General features: G+C 61.2%; 1 protein-coding gene across 6 annotated transcripts in view; it reads left to right on the top strand.

Moving 5' to 3' along the window:
* The window catches only part of LOC116942181 (uncharacterized), a 102,925-nt gene that overhangs the window by 69,488 nt on the left and 17,002 nt on the right, over positions 1 to 16,435 (top strand). For 5 of the 6 annotated variants that reach the window (XM_032953836.2, XM_032953808.2, XM_032953817.2 and 2 more), the window contains one exon: positions 2,553 to 2,741. In XM_032953836.2, coding sequence (XP_032809727.2) covers positions 2,553 to 2,741 — 189 coding nt within the window. The other variant, XM_032953847.2, reaches the window with a different exon arrangement.

Here is a 16,435-nt window from a genome sequence, read left to right as displayed (position 1 = left end):
CCTCCCTTGGCTGCCACTGTCGTTCTCCGTGACACGTTGGGCGTCGTTCCCCCTAACGATGTCCTGCACAAGCCCGCCTCACTTTTATGAACAGCAAAAGTTATCCGGTGTTACTACGTTCTCTTAATCCACGTGTTCCTATTTCCGTGCCACTCTGCGCACTTTTTTTTTACATTTTTCCGGCTTTGCCGTCGGTGTCAAATGTATGTGATCAATGTGTGCCGTAGATTGAAATATGCAGTGATCAAAATTGGATAACAAAGCATCTTTGGAGAGTAACACATTGACGAATTAGCAACCGATCAGTCAATAAGGATCGAGTGGTTTAGAGTGAGTTGCTCTTACCAAGACCAAGCATGAACTCGGCTGACCTGATGGTTGAGACGTTTTTGGTGTTATCACGCCGTTGGGTAATAAAAGTATATAAGGCCAATGAACCACGACACCAATAGACCAAATAATATATTTTATTTTAATGTGAAGCTTCAGAAAGGTACATTGATATATTTTATTCAGAATCAGAATGTTTATTTATACTGGAGGAATCCGATGTCCAGTAGGGGCACGTGGTAAGAACGTTACAACAATACCAAGTACACAAATATGATCGCAGTGCAAAGTACAAGAAAGGTAAACAAATCATCAAACCACATTCAAATAAAACTAAACCATCCTCATCCTACCAGGCAAAGCCCACGATTAACCTGTCAACTGTGCCACCTCTCAGTAGAATGTTAGTAACAGATGAATGTATCCTCACATCCCTTTGCTCTCCTGAAGCATTTTTCCATCTTTGACGTCACTGCACACCGTGATGTTATCAAGTACGTTTCTATCTTTTTACACCCTGCTGATCTTGTTTCATCTACGCGGTCGGACACTTTCTGGACGTCGTGAATAGGCCCCTGCGCACACCTCCATGAATCGAAATTTAAATGCAAACCACAGCAGCGTGACTGTGACCATGCAATCCAAACTATGGTGCCCGTATCCTTCAAAGCACTGTAGTCTGCGCTCCTTCAACAGAGGAGGAATAACAAAACCACACAAGCTCTCCCAAAGCCTTCTTCCTAGTGGCCAGCAGCAGACCTCGACATTGACGTTTAGCTCCTGAACCATGTTTGCCATACACAAGGATACAATATAACAGCATTTATTAATGAATAACACCAACGACATGCCCAGGAAAGCCACGCCGATGGCGTACACGGGTACGTCATCGGAACGAAATTGGAAGTAAATGGCCAAGCGGGAGAGCGTGCCACAGTTTGGTGCCAGCTATCGTAGAGTGCGGTCGTTTCGCTGTGGTTCTCTGTGGTGCAGACAGTAACAATGTCTTTAAAAACAGCGGGGCTACTGCACGTCTCTAAGTTAAATTAACGCTGAGCCGCTTGCGCGTGCCGAGATTCAGCGGTAAACGGGACGCCCACAGCCTGCAGCTTGGCTCCCAAGATCTGATAAGACCGGGCACATTCCTAGTGTGGCCATACATTAAGCTCGTCCACACACAGCAGTTCACGATACCCAGAGCAGAGTTTATTCACTTCTCAACATTGTTTTCCACCGTTCTGGTAAATGATTGACTGATGTAATTTATTATATTAACAGCACCAGAGGTAACCAGTCTTCTTCTTGTGTACGGCTGATGATGTTTGTCGATGCAGAGCGACCACTAGAGTTTGACATTCGGGTGGTCAAGCCAGATAACCGTGTCAGGAGGAGCGGAGTGTATCATTGTGATGACCATAGACTCAACACTGCCCATAGACCCAACACTGCCCTTAGACTCAACACTGCCCATAGACCCAACACTGTCCATAGACCCAACACTGCACCATAGACTCAACACTACCCATAGACTCAACACTGCCCATAGACCCAACACTGCCCATAGACCCAACACTGCCCATAGACTCAACACTGCCAATAGACCTAACACTGCTCATAAACCCAACACTGCCCATAAACTCAACATTGCCCATAGACTCAACACTGCCCATAGACTCAACACTGCCCATAGACCCAACACTGCCCATAGACTCAACACTGCCAATAGACCCAACACTGGCCATAGACCCACCACTGCCCATGGACTCAACACTGCCCATAGACTCAACACTGCCCAGTGACCCTCGACGAGGCGAGGAGCGGCCGGTGATTTACCTCAGAAGTGCTCGTAAAGATTATCTTACCGCTTTTATTTGCAAGCGTGGTGAAACCGCAACCCCCGCATAATCTACCGACGAATAGTCTAGAGTTATCTGCATCGCTCCCTCCGGCGCATTTTTCGAGTTGTGCCAATTGCCGTTCGGCACAGTGTACCAACGTTTCGCTCCTCTTGCTGGGAGCTTTCGGTTAATTTCCCCAAAGAACCTTCCAGCAGCACGTGGGGGTGGGCGAAATTTCGAGACATTGCGCCCCCGAGCAACACGCCGCGGACACAACCCGGTGACACGTTAGAGACCTATAACGGCACAACTGTTTCTTGACGCTCACCCGATAACCCCCCCCCCTTCCCCGGGCAAAACCGCCCATTCCTGTGCCGCCAACAGCCGCTGCTGGCACAGCAGAGCCTCCCCTGGCGCGTTTGCCCATGGAGCCGAGCGTGGCCTTGGACCTGTGTGGCCACTACTCGCCAATCTCGTCGGCGACGTCTGATCATGGCATCACGACTGACGACTCCTCCCGGCTGGAGGAGGTGGTGGATGATTCTGTGGAGAGAGAGCCGCACACATGTGCTGGTGAGCCACCGTTCATTCATTCTTGTACACTGACGTCATAATGATACGTGCCGTGCCTCCCATGCAATACCCATACGATTGGTTTAGCGCATAGTAGGCTTGCACGACCAATATCATTATGCATAATAGAGGTATTTTTTTTCCGGTTAGATTGCGTAAGTATAAATGTGTCGTGAAACCCGCCACCACCCGACGCAGCCAATCAAGTAAGGGTTAAATTTGATTTAAGCTTTCGTGACTGCAGGGATTCATATTCTTGGTTCTTTCGGTAAAGTCACATAGAAGGGAAATAATAATAATAATACAAATAAAACAATAAAATTATCACGACGTTTTGATTGCAACACAAGCAATCATCATCAGGTGTGAAAACCCCAGCAAGAAAATTTTCTCGGACAATAAAGATCTCACAGCAGGAAAAATTTTTTGCTGTGACTTTACCGAAAGAACCAATAATAAGGGGTTGTCACATAAACAGAACATGGCAATTCGCTACCAGTTCAGCACACCAGTGTGTTGGGGAATAAACACATAACATTTCACGGCTGGCTACGTACGGTGCGAAAGAAGTTCAACGTATATGTCGAGGCACCCTGCGACAGTCTAGCCTAAGGGAACCCGCCCCGCCGTAACAACTGTCCCTTTGCGGCACAAAGGTGAACGCAGCCACTGGCCTGTCAACAATGGGCATGAGCCCATGCCATTATAGGGGGCGATGTCGCCATGTGGCTTTTACCAATTTAGTGATTTGCACATTATTTATGAAGTCTTGCGACTTTGAACCATTTGCTGCACGTGCCCTTCTTCGCGACAAACGCCGTCCTCTGTTGTTTCTTGTGACGTTGTGAGATCTTTATTGTCCACAGTAGGGCAGACAGTCGCCTTTCATTTTGTTTACGGCTAATGCGCCTGGCAGCAATTGACCAGGGCGGCCGCTGGGCTCAAAAAAAGCGCGGTGGTCTTCAACAAGCGGCCATTGCTCCACCACCGAGCACCGTCACCGCCCATATATCTCACTTAAGTCAATCCGCTGCTGGACGAGAGGCCTCCCCGTACAATGTGGATCACTGTCGGCGGGGGTGGGGGGGGGCTACTCTGTCGTACACGTGGAGCCAGTGGCGGCGGTCAGTGCAAGCCACGATTTCAGTTTGGTGAGTGAGCGACCTTCGCACCGGGTGATGGGCGTGGATGGTGGAATGTGACCAAGTTGCCTTGAGCCAAATCACCGGAGAATTTGTACTGTACACGTACAAACCTTTGCGTTGGATCACTGATCCATTAGGGGCCTCCTTAGCATCGTGCAGATCACAAATATGTTTAACCATATTCTTGGTCCTTTCGGTAAAGTCACGTAGAAGGGAAACAATAAAATAATAAAAATATTGTTTTTTATATGTTTCACTTCTACGTGACTTTACCGAAAGAACCAAGAATATGAATCCCTGCAGTCACGAAAGCTTTAAATCAAAATTTATGTTTAACCAGTAAACATAGGTGGCAGCAACTTTGGGGAGGCCTTGAGTTGGCTGTTGCCAGCAATTTTATCAATTCGATTATGGCTGATAATGATGATGAGCTAGGTGTGACAGGACAACCTGGAAAAACTGTTAATTTTTGGTAAAAGTGAGCGGAAGAAATGGTAAACAAGAGGCTACGATGAACAGACAGTAAATTTAACCAAGTTTTCAAGTTTCAAGTTTCATTTATTAGGTATAGCCCTGTGAGCCATGCGGCTCTTGAGTCGGGTGCAACCGCAACAAACAAAATATGAACAGAGAACATTTTAAAGCGATAACGCGCAACAGAAACATCCTGGATATACCACCAAATCTTCCAGAAAAAAAACCCACCCTATTACAACGCTGTGTGCAAAAATCCCAGTGTGATGCAAGTCAAACAATAACAACCATAAAACAATTTAGATGAACGTTATCGGGCCAACTCCGCACTTCCGCAAGAAACATGGCTTAACCATATGTTTTCGAAGTCACCAAAATAAAGCTATAAAAAACAATGTAACAACAGTAAGCATAGAAACTATGATTCAAATTTAACAATAAACGATATACATAACATGTACGACCAAACTTGCAGCCATAGCTGGCAGCATGACACTCTCAGTGTATTGTGTAAGTGAGTGTATGATGTGTGAGTCAGCGTATGATGAATGAGTCAGTGTATGATGCGTGAGTGAGTCAGTGGTAGTGTGAGTGAGTGTATGATGTGTGAGTGAGTCAGCATATGATGAGTGAGTCTATGATGAGTGAATCGGTGTATGATGAGTGAATGGGTTAGTGGTTGTGTGAGTGAGTGTATGATGTGCGAGTGAGTTAGTGTAAGATGAGTGAGTGTATCACGGCATCCTCCCCGCCATCACGGCCTCCTCCCCGCCATCACGGCCTCCTCCACGCCATCACGGCCTCCTCCACGCCATCACGGCCTCATTTACGCCATCACGGCCTGTTCCCCGCCATCACGGCCTCCTCGATGCCATCACGGCCTCCTCCCCGCCATCACGGCCTCCTCTCCGCCATCACGACCTCCTCCACGCCATCACGGCCTCCTCCACGCCATCACGGCCTCCTCCACGCCATCACGGCCTCCTCCCTGCCATCACGGCCTCCTCCATGCCATTACAGCCTCCTCCCTGCCATCACGGCCTCCTCCACGCCATCACGGCCTCCTCCACTGCATCACGGCCTCCTCCCCGCCATCACGACCTCCACGCCATCACGGCCTCCTCCCCGCCATCACGGCCTCCTCCACGCCATTACAGCCTCCTCCCTGCGATCACGGCCTCCTCCAAGCCATCACGGCCTCCTCCACGCCATCACGGCCTCCTCCATGTCATCACGGCCTCCTACACTCCATCACGGCCTCCTCCACGCCATCACGGCCTCCTCCATGCCATCACGGCCTCCTCCACGCCATCACGGCCTCCTCCACGCCATCACGGCCTCCTCCATGCCATCACGACCTCCTCCCCGCCATCACGGCCTCCTCCCCGCCATCACGGCCTCCTCCACGCCATCACGGCCTCCTCCACGCCATCACGGCCTCCTCCACGCCATCACGGCCTCATCTACGCCATCACGGCCTCTTCCCCGCCATCGCGGCCTCCTCGATGCCATCACAGCCTCCTCCCCACCATCACGACCTCCTCCACGCCATCACGGCCTACTCCACGCGATCACGGCCTCCTCCACGCCACCACGGCCTCCTCCACGCCATCACGGCCTCCTCCACTCCATCAGGGCCTCCTCCCCGCCATCACGACCTCCACGCCATCACGGCCTCCTCCCTGCCATCACGGCCTCCTCCACGCCATTACGGCTTCCTCCCTGCAATCACGGCCTCCTCCACGCCATCACGGCCTCCTGCAAGCCATCACGGCCTCCTCCACGCCATCACGGCCTCCTACACTCCATCACGGCCTCCTCCACGCCATCACGGCCTCCTCCACGCCATCACGGCCTCCTCCACGCTATCACGGCCTCCTCCACGCCATCACGACCTCCTCCCCACCATCACGGCCTCCTCCCCGCCATCACGGCCTCCTCCCCGCCATCACGGCCTCTTCCCCGCCATCGCGGCCTCCTCGATGCCATCACGGCCTCCTCCCCACCATCACGACCTCCTCCACGCCATCACGGCCTCCTCCAAGCCATCACGGCCTCCTCCACGCCATCACGGCCTCCTCCCCGCCATCACGGCCTCCTCCACGCCATTACGGCCTCCTCCCTGCCATCACGGCCTCCTCCACGCCATCACGGCCTCCTCCAAGCCATCACGGCCTCCTCCACGCCATCACGGCCTCCTACACTCCATCACGGCCTCCGCCACGCCATCACGGCCTCCTCCACGCCATCACGGCCTCCTCCACGCCATCATGGCCTCCTCCACGCCATCACGACCTCCTCCCCGCCATCACGGCCTCCTCCCCGCCATCACGGCCTCCTCCCCTCCATCACGGCCTCCTCCCCGCCATCACGGCCTCCTCCACTCCATCACGGCCTCCTCCCCGCCATCACGGCCTCCTCCACGCCATTACGGCCTCCTCCCTGCCATCACGGCCTCCTCCACGCCATCACGGCCTCCTCCACGCCATCACAGCCTCCTCCACGCCATCACGGCCTCCTACACTCCATAACGGCCTCCTCCCCGCCATCACGGCCTCCTCCCCGCTATCACGGCCTCCTCCCCGCCATCACGGCCTCCTCCACTCCATCACGGCCTCCTCCCCGCCATCACGACCTCCACGCCATCACGGCCTCCTCCCCGCCATGACGGCCTCCTCCACGCCATTACGGCCTCCTCCCTGCCATCACGGCCTCCTCCACGCCATCACGGCCTCCTCCACGCCATCATGGCCTCCTCCACGCCATCACGGCCTCCTACACTCCATCACGGCCTCCCCCACGCCATCATGGCCTCCTCCACGCCATCACGGCCTCCATGCCATCACGGCCTCCTCCCCGCCATCACGGCCTCCTCCCCGCCATCACCGCCTCCTCCCCGCCATCACGGCCTCCTCCACGCCATCACGGCCTCCTCCACGCCATCACGGCCTCCTCCACGCCATCACTGCCTCATCTACGCCATCACGGCCTCTTCCCTGCCATCACGGCCTCCTCGATGCCATCACGGCCTCCTCCCCACCATCACGAGCTCCTCCACGCCATCACGGCCTCCTACACGCCATCACGGCCTCCTCCACGCCATCACGGCCTCCTCCACGCCATCACGGCCTCCTCCACTCCATCACAGCCTTCTCCCCGCCATCACGACCTCCACGCCATCACGGCCTCCTCTCCGCCATCACGGCCTCCTCCACGCTATTACGGCTTCCTCCCTGCCATCACGGCCTCCTCCACTCCATCACGGCCTCCTCCAAGCCATCACGGCCTCCTCCATGCCATCACGGCCTGCTACACTCCATCACGGCCTCCTCCTCGCCATCACGGCCTCCTCCACGCCATCACGGCCTCCTCCACGCTATCACGGCCTCCTCCACGCCATCACGGCCTCCTCCACGCCATCACGGCCTCCTCCCCGCCATCACGGCCTCCTCCACTCCATCACGGCCTCCTCCCCACCATCACGACCTCCACGCCATCACGGCCTCCTCCATGCCATTACGGCCTCCTCCCTGCCATCACGGCCTCCTCCACGCCATCACGGCCTCCTCCACGCCATCACGGCCTCCTCCACGCCATCACGGCCTCCTACACTCCATCACGGCCTCCTCCACGCCATCACGGCCTCCTCCACGCCATCACGGCCTCCACGCCATCACGGCCTCCTCCCCGCCATCACGGCCTCCTCCCCGCCATCACGGCCTCCTCCACGCCATCACGGCCTCCTCCACGCCATCACGGCCTCCTCCACGCCATCACGGCCTCATCTACGCCATCTCGGCCTCTTCCCTGCCATCACGGCCTCCTCCACGCCATAACGGCCTCCTCCACGCCATCACGGCCTCCTCCACTCCATCACGGCCTCCTCCCCGCCATCACGACCTCCACGCCATCACGGCCTCCTCCCCGCCATCACGGCCTCCTCCACGCCATTACGGCTTCCTCCCTGCCATCACGGCCTCCTCCACGCCATCACGGCCTCCTCCAAGCCATCACGGCCTCCTCCATGCCATCACGGCCTCCTACACTCCATCAAGGCCTCCTCCACGCCATAACGGCCTCCTCCACGCCATCACGGCCTCCTCCACGCCATCACGGCCTCCTCCACGCCATCACGGCCTCCTCCACGCCATCACGGCCTCCTCCCCGCCATCACGGCCTCTTCCACTCCATCACGGCCTCCTCCCCGCTATCACGACCTCCACGCCATCACGGCCTCCTCCCCGCCATCACGGCCTCCTCCACGCCATTACGGCCTCCTCCCTGCCATCACGGCCTCCTCCACGCCATCACGGCCTCCGCCACGCCATCACAGCCTCCTCCACGCCATCACGGCCTCCTACACTCCATAACGGCCTCCTCCACTCCATTACGGCCTCCTCCCCGCCATCACGACCTCCACGCCATCACAGGCTCCTCCTCGCCATGACGGCCTCCTCCACGCCATTACGGCCTCCTCCCTGCCATCACGGCCTCCTCCCCGCCATCACGGCCTCCTCCACGCCATTACGGCTTCCTCCCTGCCATCACGGCCTCCTCCACGCCATCACGGCCTCCTCCAAGCCATCACGGCCTCCTCAATGCCATCACGGCCTCCTACACTCCATCACGGCCTCCTCCACCCCATCACGGCCTCCTCCACGCCATCACGGCCTCCTCCACGCCATCACGGCCTCCTCCACGCCATCACGGCCTCCTCCATGCCATCACGGCCTCTTCCCGCCATCACGGCCTCTTCCACTCCATCACGGCCTCCTCCCCGCTATCACGACCTCCACGCCATCACGGCCTCCTCCCCGCCATCACGGCCTCCTCCACGTCATTACGGCCTCCTCCCTGCCATCACGGCCTCCTCCACGCCATCACGGCCTCCGCCACGCCATCACAGCCTCCTCCACGCCATCACGGCCTCCTACACTCCATAACGGCCTCCTCCACTCCATTACGGCCTCCTCCCCGCCATCACGACCTCCACGCCATCACAGGCTCCTCCTCGCCATGACGGCCTCCTCCACACCATTACGGCCTCCTCCCTGCCATCACTGCCTCCTCCACGCCATCACGGCCTCCTCCACGCCATCACGGCCTCCTACACTCCATCACGGCCTCCTCCACGCCATCATGGCCTCCTCCACGCCATCACGGCCTCCACGCCATCACGGCCTCTTCCCTGCCATCACGGCCTCCTCGATGCCATCACGGCCTCCTCCCCACCATCACGACCTCCTCCACGCCATCACGGCCTCCTCCACGCCATCACGGCCTCCTCCACGCCATCACGGCCTCCTCCACGCCATCACGGCCTCCTCCACGCCATCACGGCCTCCTCCACTCCATCACGGCCTCCTCCCCGCCATCACGACCTCCACGCCATCACGGCTTCCTCCCCGCCATCACGGCCTCCTCCACGCCATTACGGCTTCCTCTCTGCCATCACGGCCTCCTTCACGCCATCACGGCCTCCTCCAAGCCATCACGGCCTCCTCCATGCCATCACGGCCTCCTACACTCCATCACGGCCTCCTCCACGCCATCACGGCCTCCTCCACGCCATCACGGCCTCCTCCACGCCATCACGGCCTCCTCCACGCCATCACGGCCTCCTCCATGCCATCACGACCTCCTCCCCGCCATCACGGCCTCCTCCCCGTCATCACGGCCTCCTCCCCGCCATCACGGCCTCCTCCCCGCCATCACGGCCTCCTCCACTCCATCACGGCCTCCTCCCCGCCATCACGACCTCCACGCCATCACAGCCTCCTCCTCGCCATCACGGCCTCCCTGCCATCACGGCCTCCTCCACGCCATCACGGCCTCCTCCACGCCATCACGGCCTCCTACACTCCATAACGGCCTCCTCCACTCCATCACGGCCTCCTCCCCGCCATCACGGCCTCCTCCCCTCCATCACGGCCTCCTCCCCGCCATCACGGCCTCCTCCACTCCATCACGGCCTCCTCCCCGCCATCACGGCCTCCTCCACGCCATTACGGCCTCCTCCCTGCCATCACGGCCTCCTCCACGCCATCACGGCCTCCTCCACGCCATCACAGCCTCCTCCACGCCATCACGGCCTCCTACACTCCATAACGGCCTCCTCCCCGCCATCACGGCCTCCTCCCCGCTATCACGGCCTCCTCCCCGCCATCACGGCCTCCTCCACTCCATCACGGCCTCCTCCCCGCCATCACGACCTCCACGCCATCACGGCCTCCTCCCCGCCATGACGGCCTCCTCCACGCCATTACGGCCTCCTCCCTGCCATCACGGCCTCCTCCACGCCATCACGGCCTCCTCCACGCCATCATGGCCTCCTCCACGCCATCACGGCCTCCTACACTCCATCACGGCCTCCCCCACGCCATCATGGCCTCCTCCACGCCATCACGGCCTCCATGCCATCACGGCCTCCTCCCCGCCATCACGGCCTCCTCCCCGCCATCACCGCCTCCTCCCCGCCATCACGGCCTCCTCCACGCCATCACGGCCTCCTCCACGCCATCACGGCCTCCTCCACGCCATCACTGCCTCATCTACGCCATCACGGCCTCTTCCCTGCCATCACGGCCTCCTCGATGCCATCACGGCCTCCTCCCCACCATCACGAGCTCCTCCACGCCATCACGGCCTCCTACACGCCATCACGGCCTCCTCCACGCCATCACGGCCTCCTCCACGCCATCACGGCCTCCTCCACTCCATCACAGCCTTCTCCCCGCCATCACGACCTCCACGCCATCACGGCCTCCTCTCCGCCATCACGGCCTCCTCCACGCTATTACGGCTTCCTCCCTGCCATCACGGCCTCCTCCACTCCATCACGGCCTCCTCCAAGCCATCACGGCCTCCTCCATGCCATCACGGCCTGCTACACTCCATCACGGCCTCCTCCTCGCCATCACGGCCTCCTCCACGCCATCACGGCCTCCTCCACGCTATCACGGCCTCCTCCACGCCATCACGGCCTCCTCCACGCCATCACGGCCTCCTCCCCGCCATCACGGCCTCCTCCACTCCATCACGGCCTCCTCCCCACCATCACGACCTCCACGCCATCACGGCCTCCTCCATGCCATTACGGCCTCCTCCCTGCCATCACGGCCTCCTCCACGCCATCACGGCCTCCTCCACGCCATCACGGCCTCCTCCACGCCATCACGGCCTCCTACACTCCATCACGGCCTCCTCCACGCCATCACGGCCTCCTCCACGCCATCACGGCCTCCACGCCATCACGGCCTCCTCCCCGCCATCACGGCCTCCTCCCCGCCATCACGGCCTCCTCCACGCCATCACGGCCTCCTCCACGCCATCACGGCCTCCTCCACGCCATCACGGCCTCATCTACGCCATCTCGGCCTCTTCCCTGCCATCACGGCCTCCTCCACGCCATAACGGCCTCCTCCACGCCATCACGGCCTCCTCCACTCCATCACGGCCTCCTCCCCGCCATCACGACCTCCACGCCATCACGGCCTCCTCCCCGCCATCACGGCCTCCTCCACGCCATTACGGCTTCCTCCCTGCCATCACGGCCTCCTCCACGCCATCACGGCCTCCTCCAAGCCATCACGGCCTCCTCCATGCCATCACGGCCTCCTACACTCCATCAAGGCCTCCTCCACGCCATAACGGCCTCCTCCACGCCATCACGGCCTCCTCCACGCCATCACGGCCTCCTCCACGCCATCACGGCCTCCTCCACGCCATCACGGCCTCCTCCCCGCCATCACGGCCTCTTCCACTCCATCACGGCCTCCTCCCCGCTATCACGACCTCCACGCCATCACGGCCTCCTCCCCGCCATCACGGCCTCCTCCACGCCATTACGGCCTCCTCCCTGCCATCACGGCCTCCTCCACGCCATCACGGCCTCCGCCACGCCATCACAGCCTCCTCCACGCCATCACGGCCTCCTACACTCCATAACGGCCTCCTCCACTCCATTACGGCCTCCTCCCCGCCATCACGACCTCCACGCCATCACAGGCTCCTCCTCGCCATGACGGCCTCCTCCACGCCATTACGGCCTCCTCCCTGCCATCACGGCCTCCTCCCCGCCATCACGGCCTCCTCCACGCCATTACGGCTTCCTCCCTGCCATCACGGCCTCCTCCACGCCATCACGGCCTCCTCCAAGCCATCACGGCCTCCTCAATGCCATCACGGCCTCCTACACTCCATCACGGCCTCCTCCACCCCATCACGGCCTCCTCCACGCCATCACGGCCTCCTCCACGCCATCACGGCCTCCTCCACGCCATCACGGCCTCCTCCATGCCATCACGGCCTCTTCCCGCCATCACGGCCTCTTCCACTCCATCACGGCCTCCTCCCCGCTATCACGACCTCCACGCCATCACGGCCTCCTCCCCGCCATCACGGCCTCCTCCACGTCATTACGGCCTCCTCCCTGCCATCACGGCCTCCTCCACGCCATCACGGCCTCCGCCACGCCATCACAGCCTCCTCCACGCCATCACGGCCTCCTACACTCCATAACGGCCTCCTCCACTCCATTACGGCCTCCTCCCCGCCATCACGACCTCCACGCCATCACAGGCTCCTCCTCGCCATGACGGCCTCCTCCACACCATTACGGCCTCCTCCCTGCCATCACTGCCTCCTCCACGCCATCACGGCCTCCTCCACGCCATCACGGCCTCCTACACTCCATCACGGCCTCCTCCACGCCATCATGGCCTCCTCCACGCCATCACGGCCTCCACGCCATCACGGCCTCTTCCCTGCCATCACGGCCTCCTCGATGCCATCACGGCCTCCTCCCCACCATCACGACCTCCTCCACGCCATCACGGCCTCCTCCACGCCATCACGGCCTCCTCCACGCCATCACGGCCTCCTCCACGCCATCACGGCCTCCTCCACGCCATCACGGCCTCCTCCACTCCATCACGGCCTCCTCCCCGCCATCACGACCTCCACGCCATCACGGCTTCCTCCCCGCCATCACGGCCTCCTCCACGCCATTACGGCTTCCTCTCTGCCATCACGGCCTCCTTCACGCCATCACAGCCTCCTCCAAGCCATCACGGCCTCCTCCATGCCATCACGGCCTCCTACACTCCATCACGGCCTCCTCCACGCCATCACGGCCTCCTCCACGCCATCACGGCCTCCTCCACGCCATCACGGCCTCCTCCACGCCATCACGGCCTCCTCCATGCCATCACGACCTCCTCCCCGCCATCACGGCCTCCTCCCCGTCATCACGGCCTCCTCCCCGCCATCACGGCCTCCTCCCCGCCATCACGGCCTCCTCCACTCCATCACGGCCTCCTCCCCGCCATCACGACCTCCACGCCATCACAGCCTCCTCCTCGCCATCACGGCCTCCCTGCCATCACGGCCTCCTCCACGCCATCACGGCCTCCTCCACGCCATCACGGCCTCCTACACTCCATAACGGCCTCCTCCACTCCATCACGGCCTCCTCCCCACCATCACGACCTCCACACCATCACGGCCTCCTCCCCGCCATCACGGCCTCCTCCACGCCATTACGGCCTCCTCCCTGCCATCACGGCCTCCTCCACGCCATCACGGCCTCCTCCACGCCATCACGGCCTCCTCCACGCCATCACGGCCTCCTACACTCCATCACGGCCTCCTCCACGCCATCACGGCCTCCTCCACGCCATCACGGCCTCCACGCCATCACGGCCTCCTCCCTGCCATCACGGCCTCCTCCCCGCCATCACGGCCTCCTCCACGCCATCACCGCCTCTTCCACGCCATCACGGCCTCCTCCACGCCATCATGACCTCCTCCCCGCTATCACGGCCTCCTCCCCGCCATCACGGCCTCATCTACGCCATCACGGCCTCCTCCCCGCCATCACGGCCTCCTCGACGCCATCACAGCCTCCTCCCCACCATCACGGCCTCCTCCCCACCATCACGGCCTCCTCCACGCCATCACGGCCTCCTCCACACCATCACGACCTCCTCCCCACCATCACGGCCTCCTCCCCGCCTTCACGGCCTCATCCACGCCATCACGGTCTCCTCCCCGCCATCACGACCTCCACGCCATCACAGGCTCCTCCTCGCCATGACGGCCTCCTCCACACCATTACGGCCTCCTCCCTGCCATCACTGCCTCCTCCACGCCATCACGGCCTCCTCCACGCCATCACGGCCTCCTACACTCCATCACGGCCTCCTCCACGCCATCATGGCCTCCTCCACGCCATCACGGCCTCCACGCCATCACGGCCTCTTCCCTGCCATCACGGCCTCCTCGATGCCATCACGGCCTCCTCCCCACCATCACGACCTCCTCCACGCCATCACGGCCTCCTCCACGCCATCACGGCCTCCTCCACGCCATCACGGCCTCCTCCACGCCATCACGGCCTCCTCCACGCCATCACGGCCTCCTCCACTCCATCACGGCCTCCTCCCCGCCATCACGACCTCCACGCCATCACGGCTTCCTCCCCGCCATCACGGCCTCCTCCACGCCATTACGGCTTCCTCTCTGCCATCACGGCCTCCTTCACGCCATCACGGCCTCCTCCAAGCCATCACGGCCTCCTCCATGCCATCACGGCCTCCTACACTCCATCACGGCCTCCTCCACGCCATCACGGCCTCCTCCACGCCATCACGGCCTCCTCCACGCCATCACGGCCTCCTCCACGCCATCACGGCCTCCTCCATGCCATCACGACCTCCTCCCCGCCATCACGGCCTCCTCCCCGTCATCACGGCCTCCTCCCCGCCATCACGGCCTCCTCCCCGCCATCACGGCCTCCTCCACTCCATCACGGCCTCCTCCCCGCCATCACGACCTCCACGCCATCACAGCCTCCTCCTCGCCATCACGGCCTCCCTGCCATCACGGCCTCCTCCACGCCATCACGGCCTCCTCCACGCCATCACGGCCTCCTACACTCCATAACGGCCTCCTCCACTCCATCACGGCCTCCTCCCCACCATCACGACCTCCACACCATCACGGCCTCCTCCCCGCCATCACGGCCTCCTCCACGCCATTACGGCCTCCTCCCTGCCATCACGGCCTCCTCCACGCCATCACGGCCTCCTCCACGCCATCACGGCCTCCTCCACGCCATCACGGCCTCCTACACTCCATCACGGCCTCCTCCACGCCATCACGGCCTCCTCCACGCCATCACGGCCTCCACGCCATCACGGCCTCCTCCCTGCCATCACGGCCTCCTCCCCGCCATCACGGCCTCCTCCACGCCATCACCGCCTCTTCCACGCCATCACGGCCTCCTCCACGCCATCATGACCTCCTCCCCGCTATCACGGCCTCCTCCCCGCCATCACGGCCTCATCTACGCCATCACGGCCTCCTCCCCGCCATCACGGCCTCCTCGACGCCATCACAGCCTCCTCCCCACCATCACGGCCTCCTCCCCACCATCACGGCCTCCTCCACGCCATCACGGCCTCCTCCACACCATCACGACCTCCTCCCCACCATCACGGCCTCCTCCCCGCCTTCACGGCCTCATCCACGCCATCACGGTCTCCTCCCCGCCATCACGGCTTCCTCGACGCCATCACGGCCTCCTCCCCGCCATCACGGCCTCCTCCCCGCCATCACAACCTCCTCCATGCCATCACGGCCTCCTCCATGCCATCACGGCCTCCTCCACGCCATCACGGCCTCCTCCCTGCCATCACGGCCTCCTCCATGCCATCACGGCCTCCTCCACTCCATCACGGCCTCCTCCCCGCCATCACGACCTCCTCCACGCCATCATGGCCTCCTCCCCGCCATCACGGCCTCCTCCACGCCATCACGGCCTCCTCCCTACCATCACGGCCTCCTCCACACCATCACGGTCTCCTCCACGCCATCACGGCCTCCTCCACGCCATCACGGCCTCCTACACTCCATCACGGCCTCCTCCATGCCATCACGGCCTCCTCCACGTCATCACGGCCTTCTCCACGCCATCACGGCTTCCTCCTCGCCATCACGGTCTCCTCCACGCCATCACGGCCTCCTCCACGCCATCATGGCCTCCTCCACGCCATCACGGCCTCCTCCACACCA

Source organism: Petromyzon marinus, chromosome 1 (genome assembly GCF_048934315.1).
Source record: "Petromyzon marinus isolate PM22_M1 ecotype Great Lakes invasive population chromosome 1, UKy_Petmar_22M1.pri1.0, whole genome shotgun sequence".
In the NCBI taxonomy this organism is placed as follows: Eukaryota; Metazoa; Chordata; class Hyperoartia; order Petromyzontiformes; family Petromyzontidae; genus Petromyzon; species Petromyzon marinus.
This window is presented reverse-complemented; position numbering and strand designations above follow the sequence as displayed.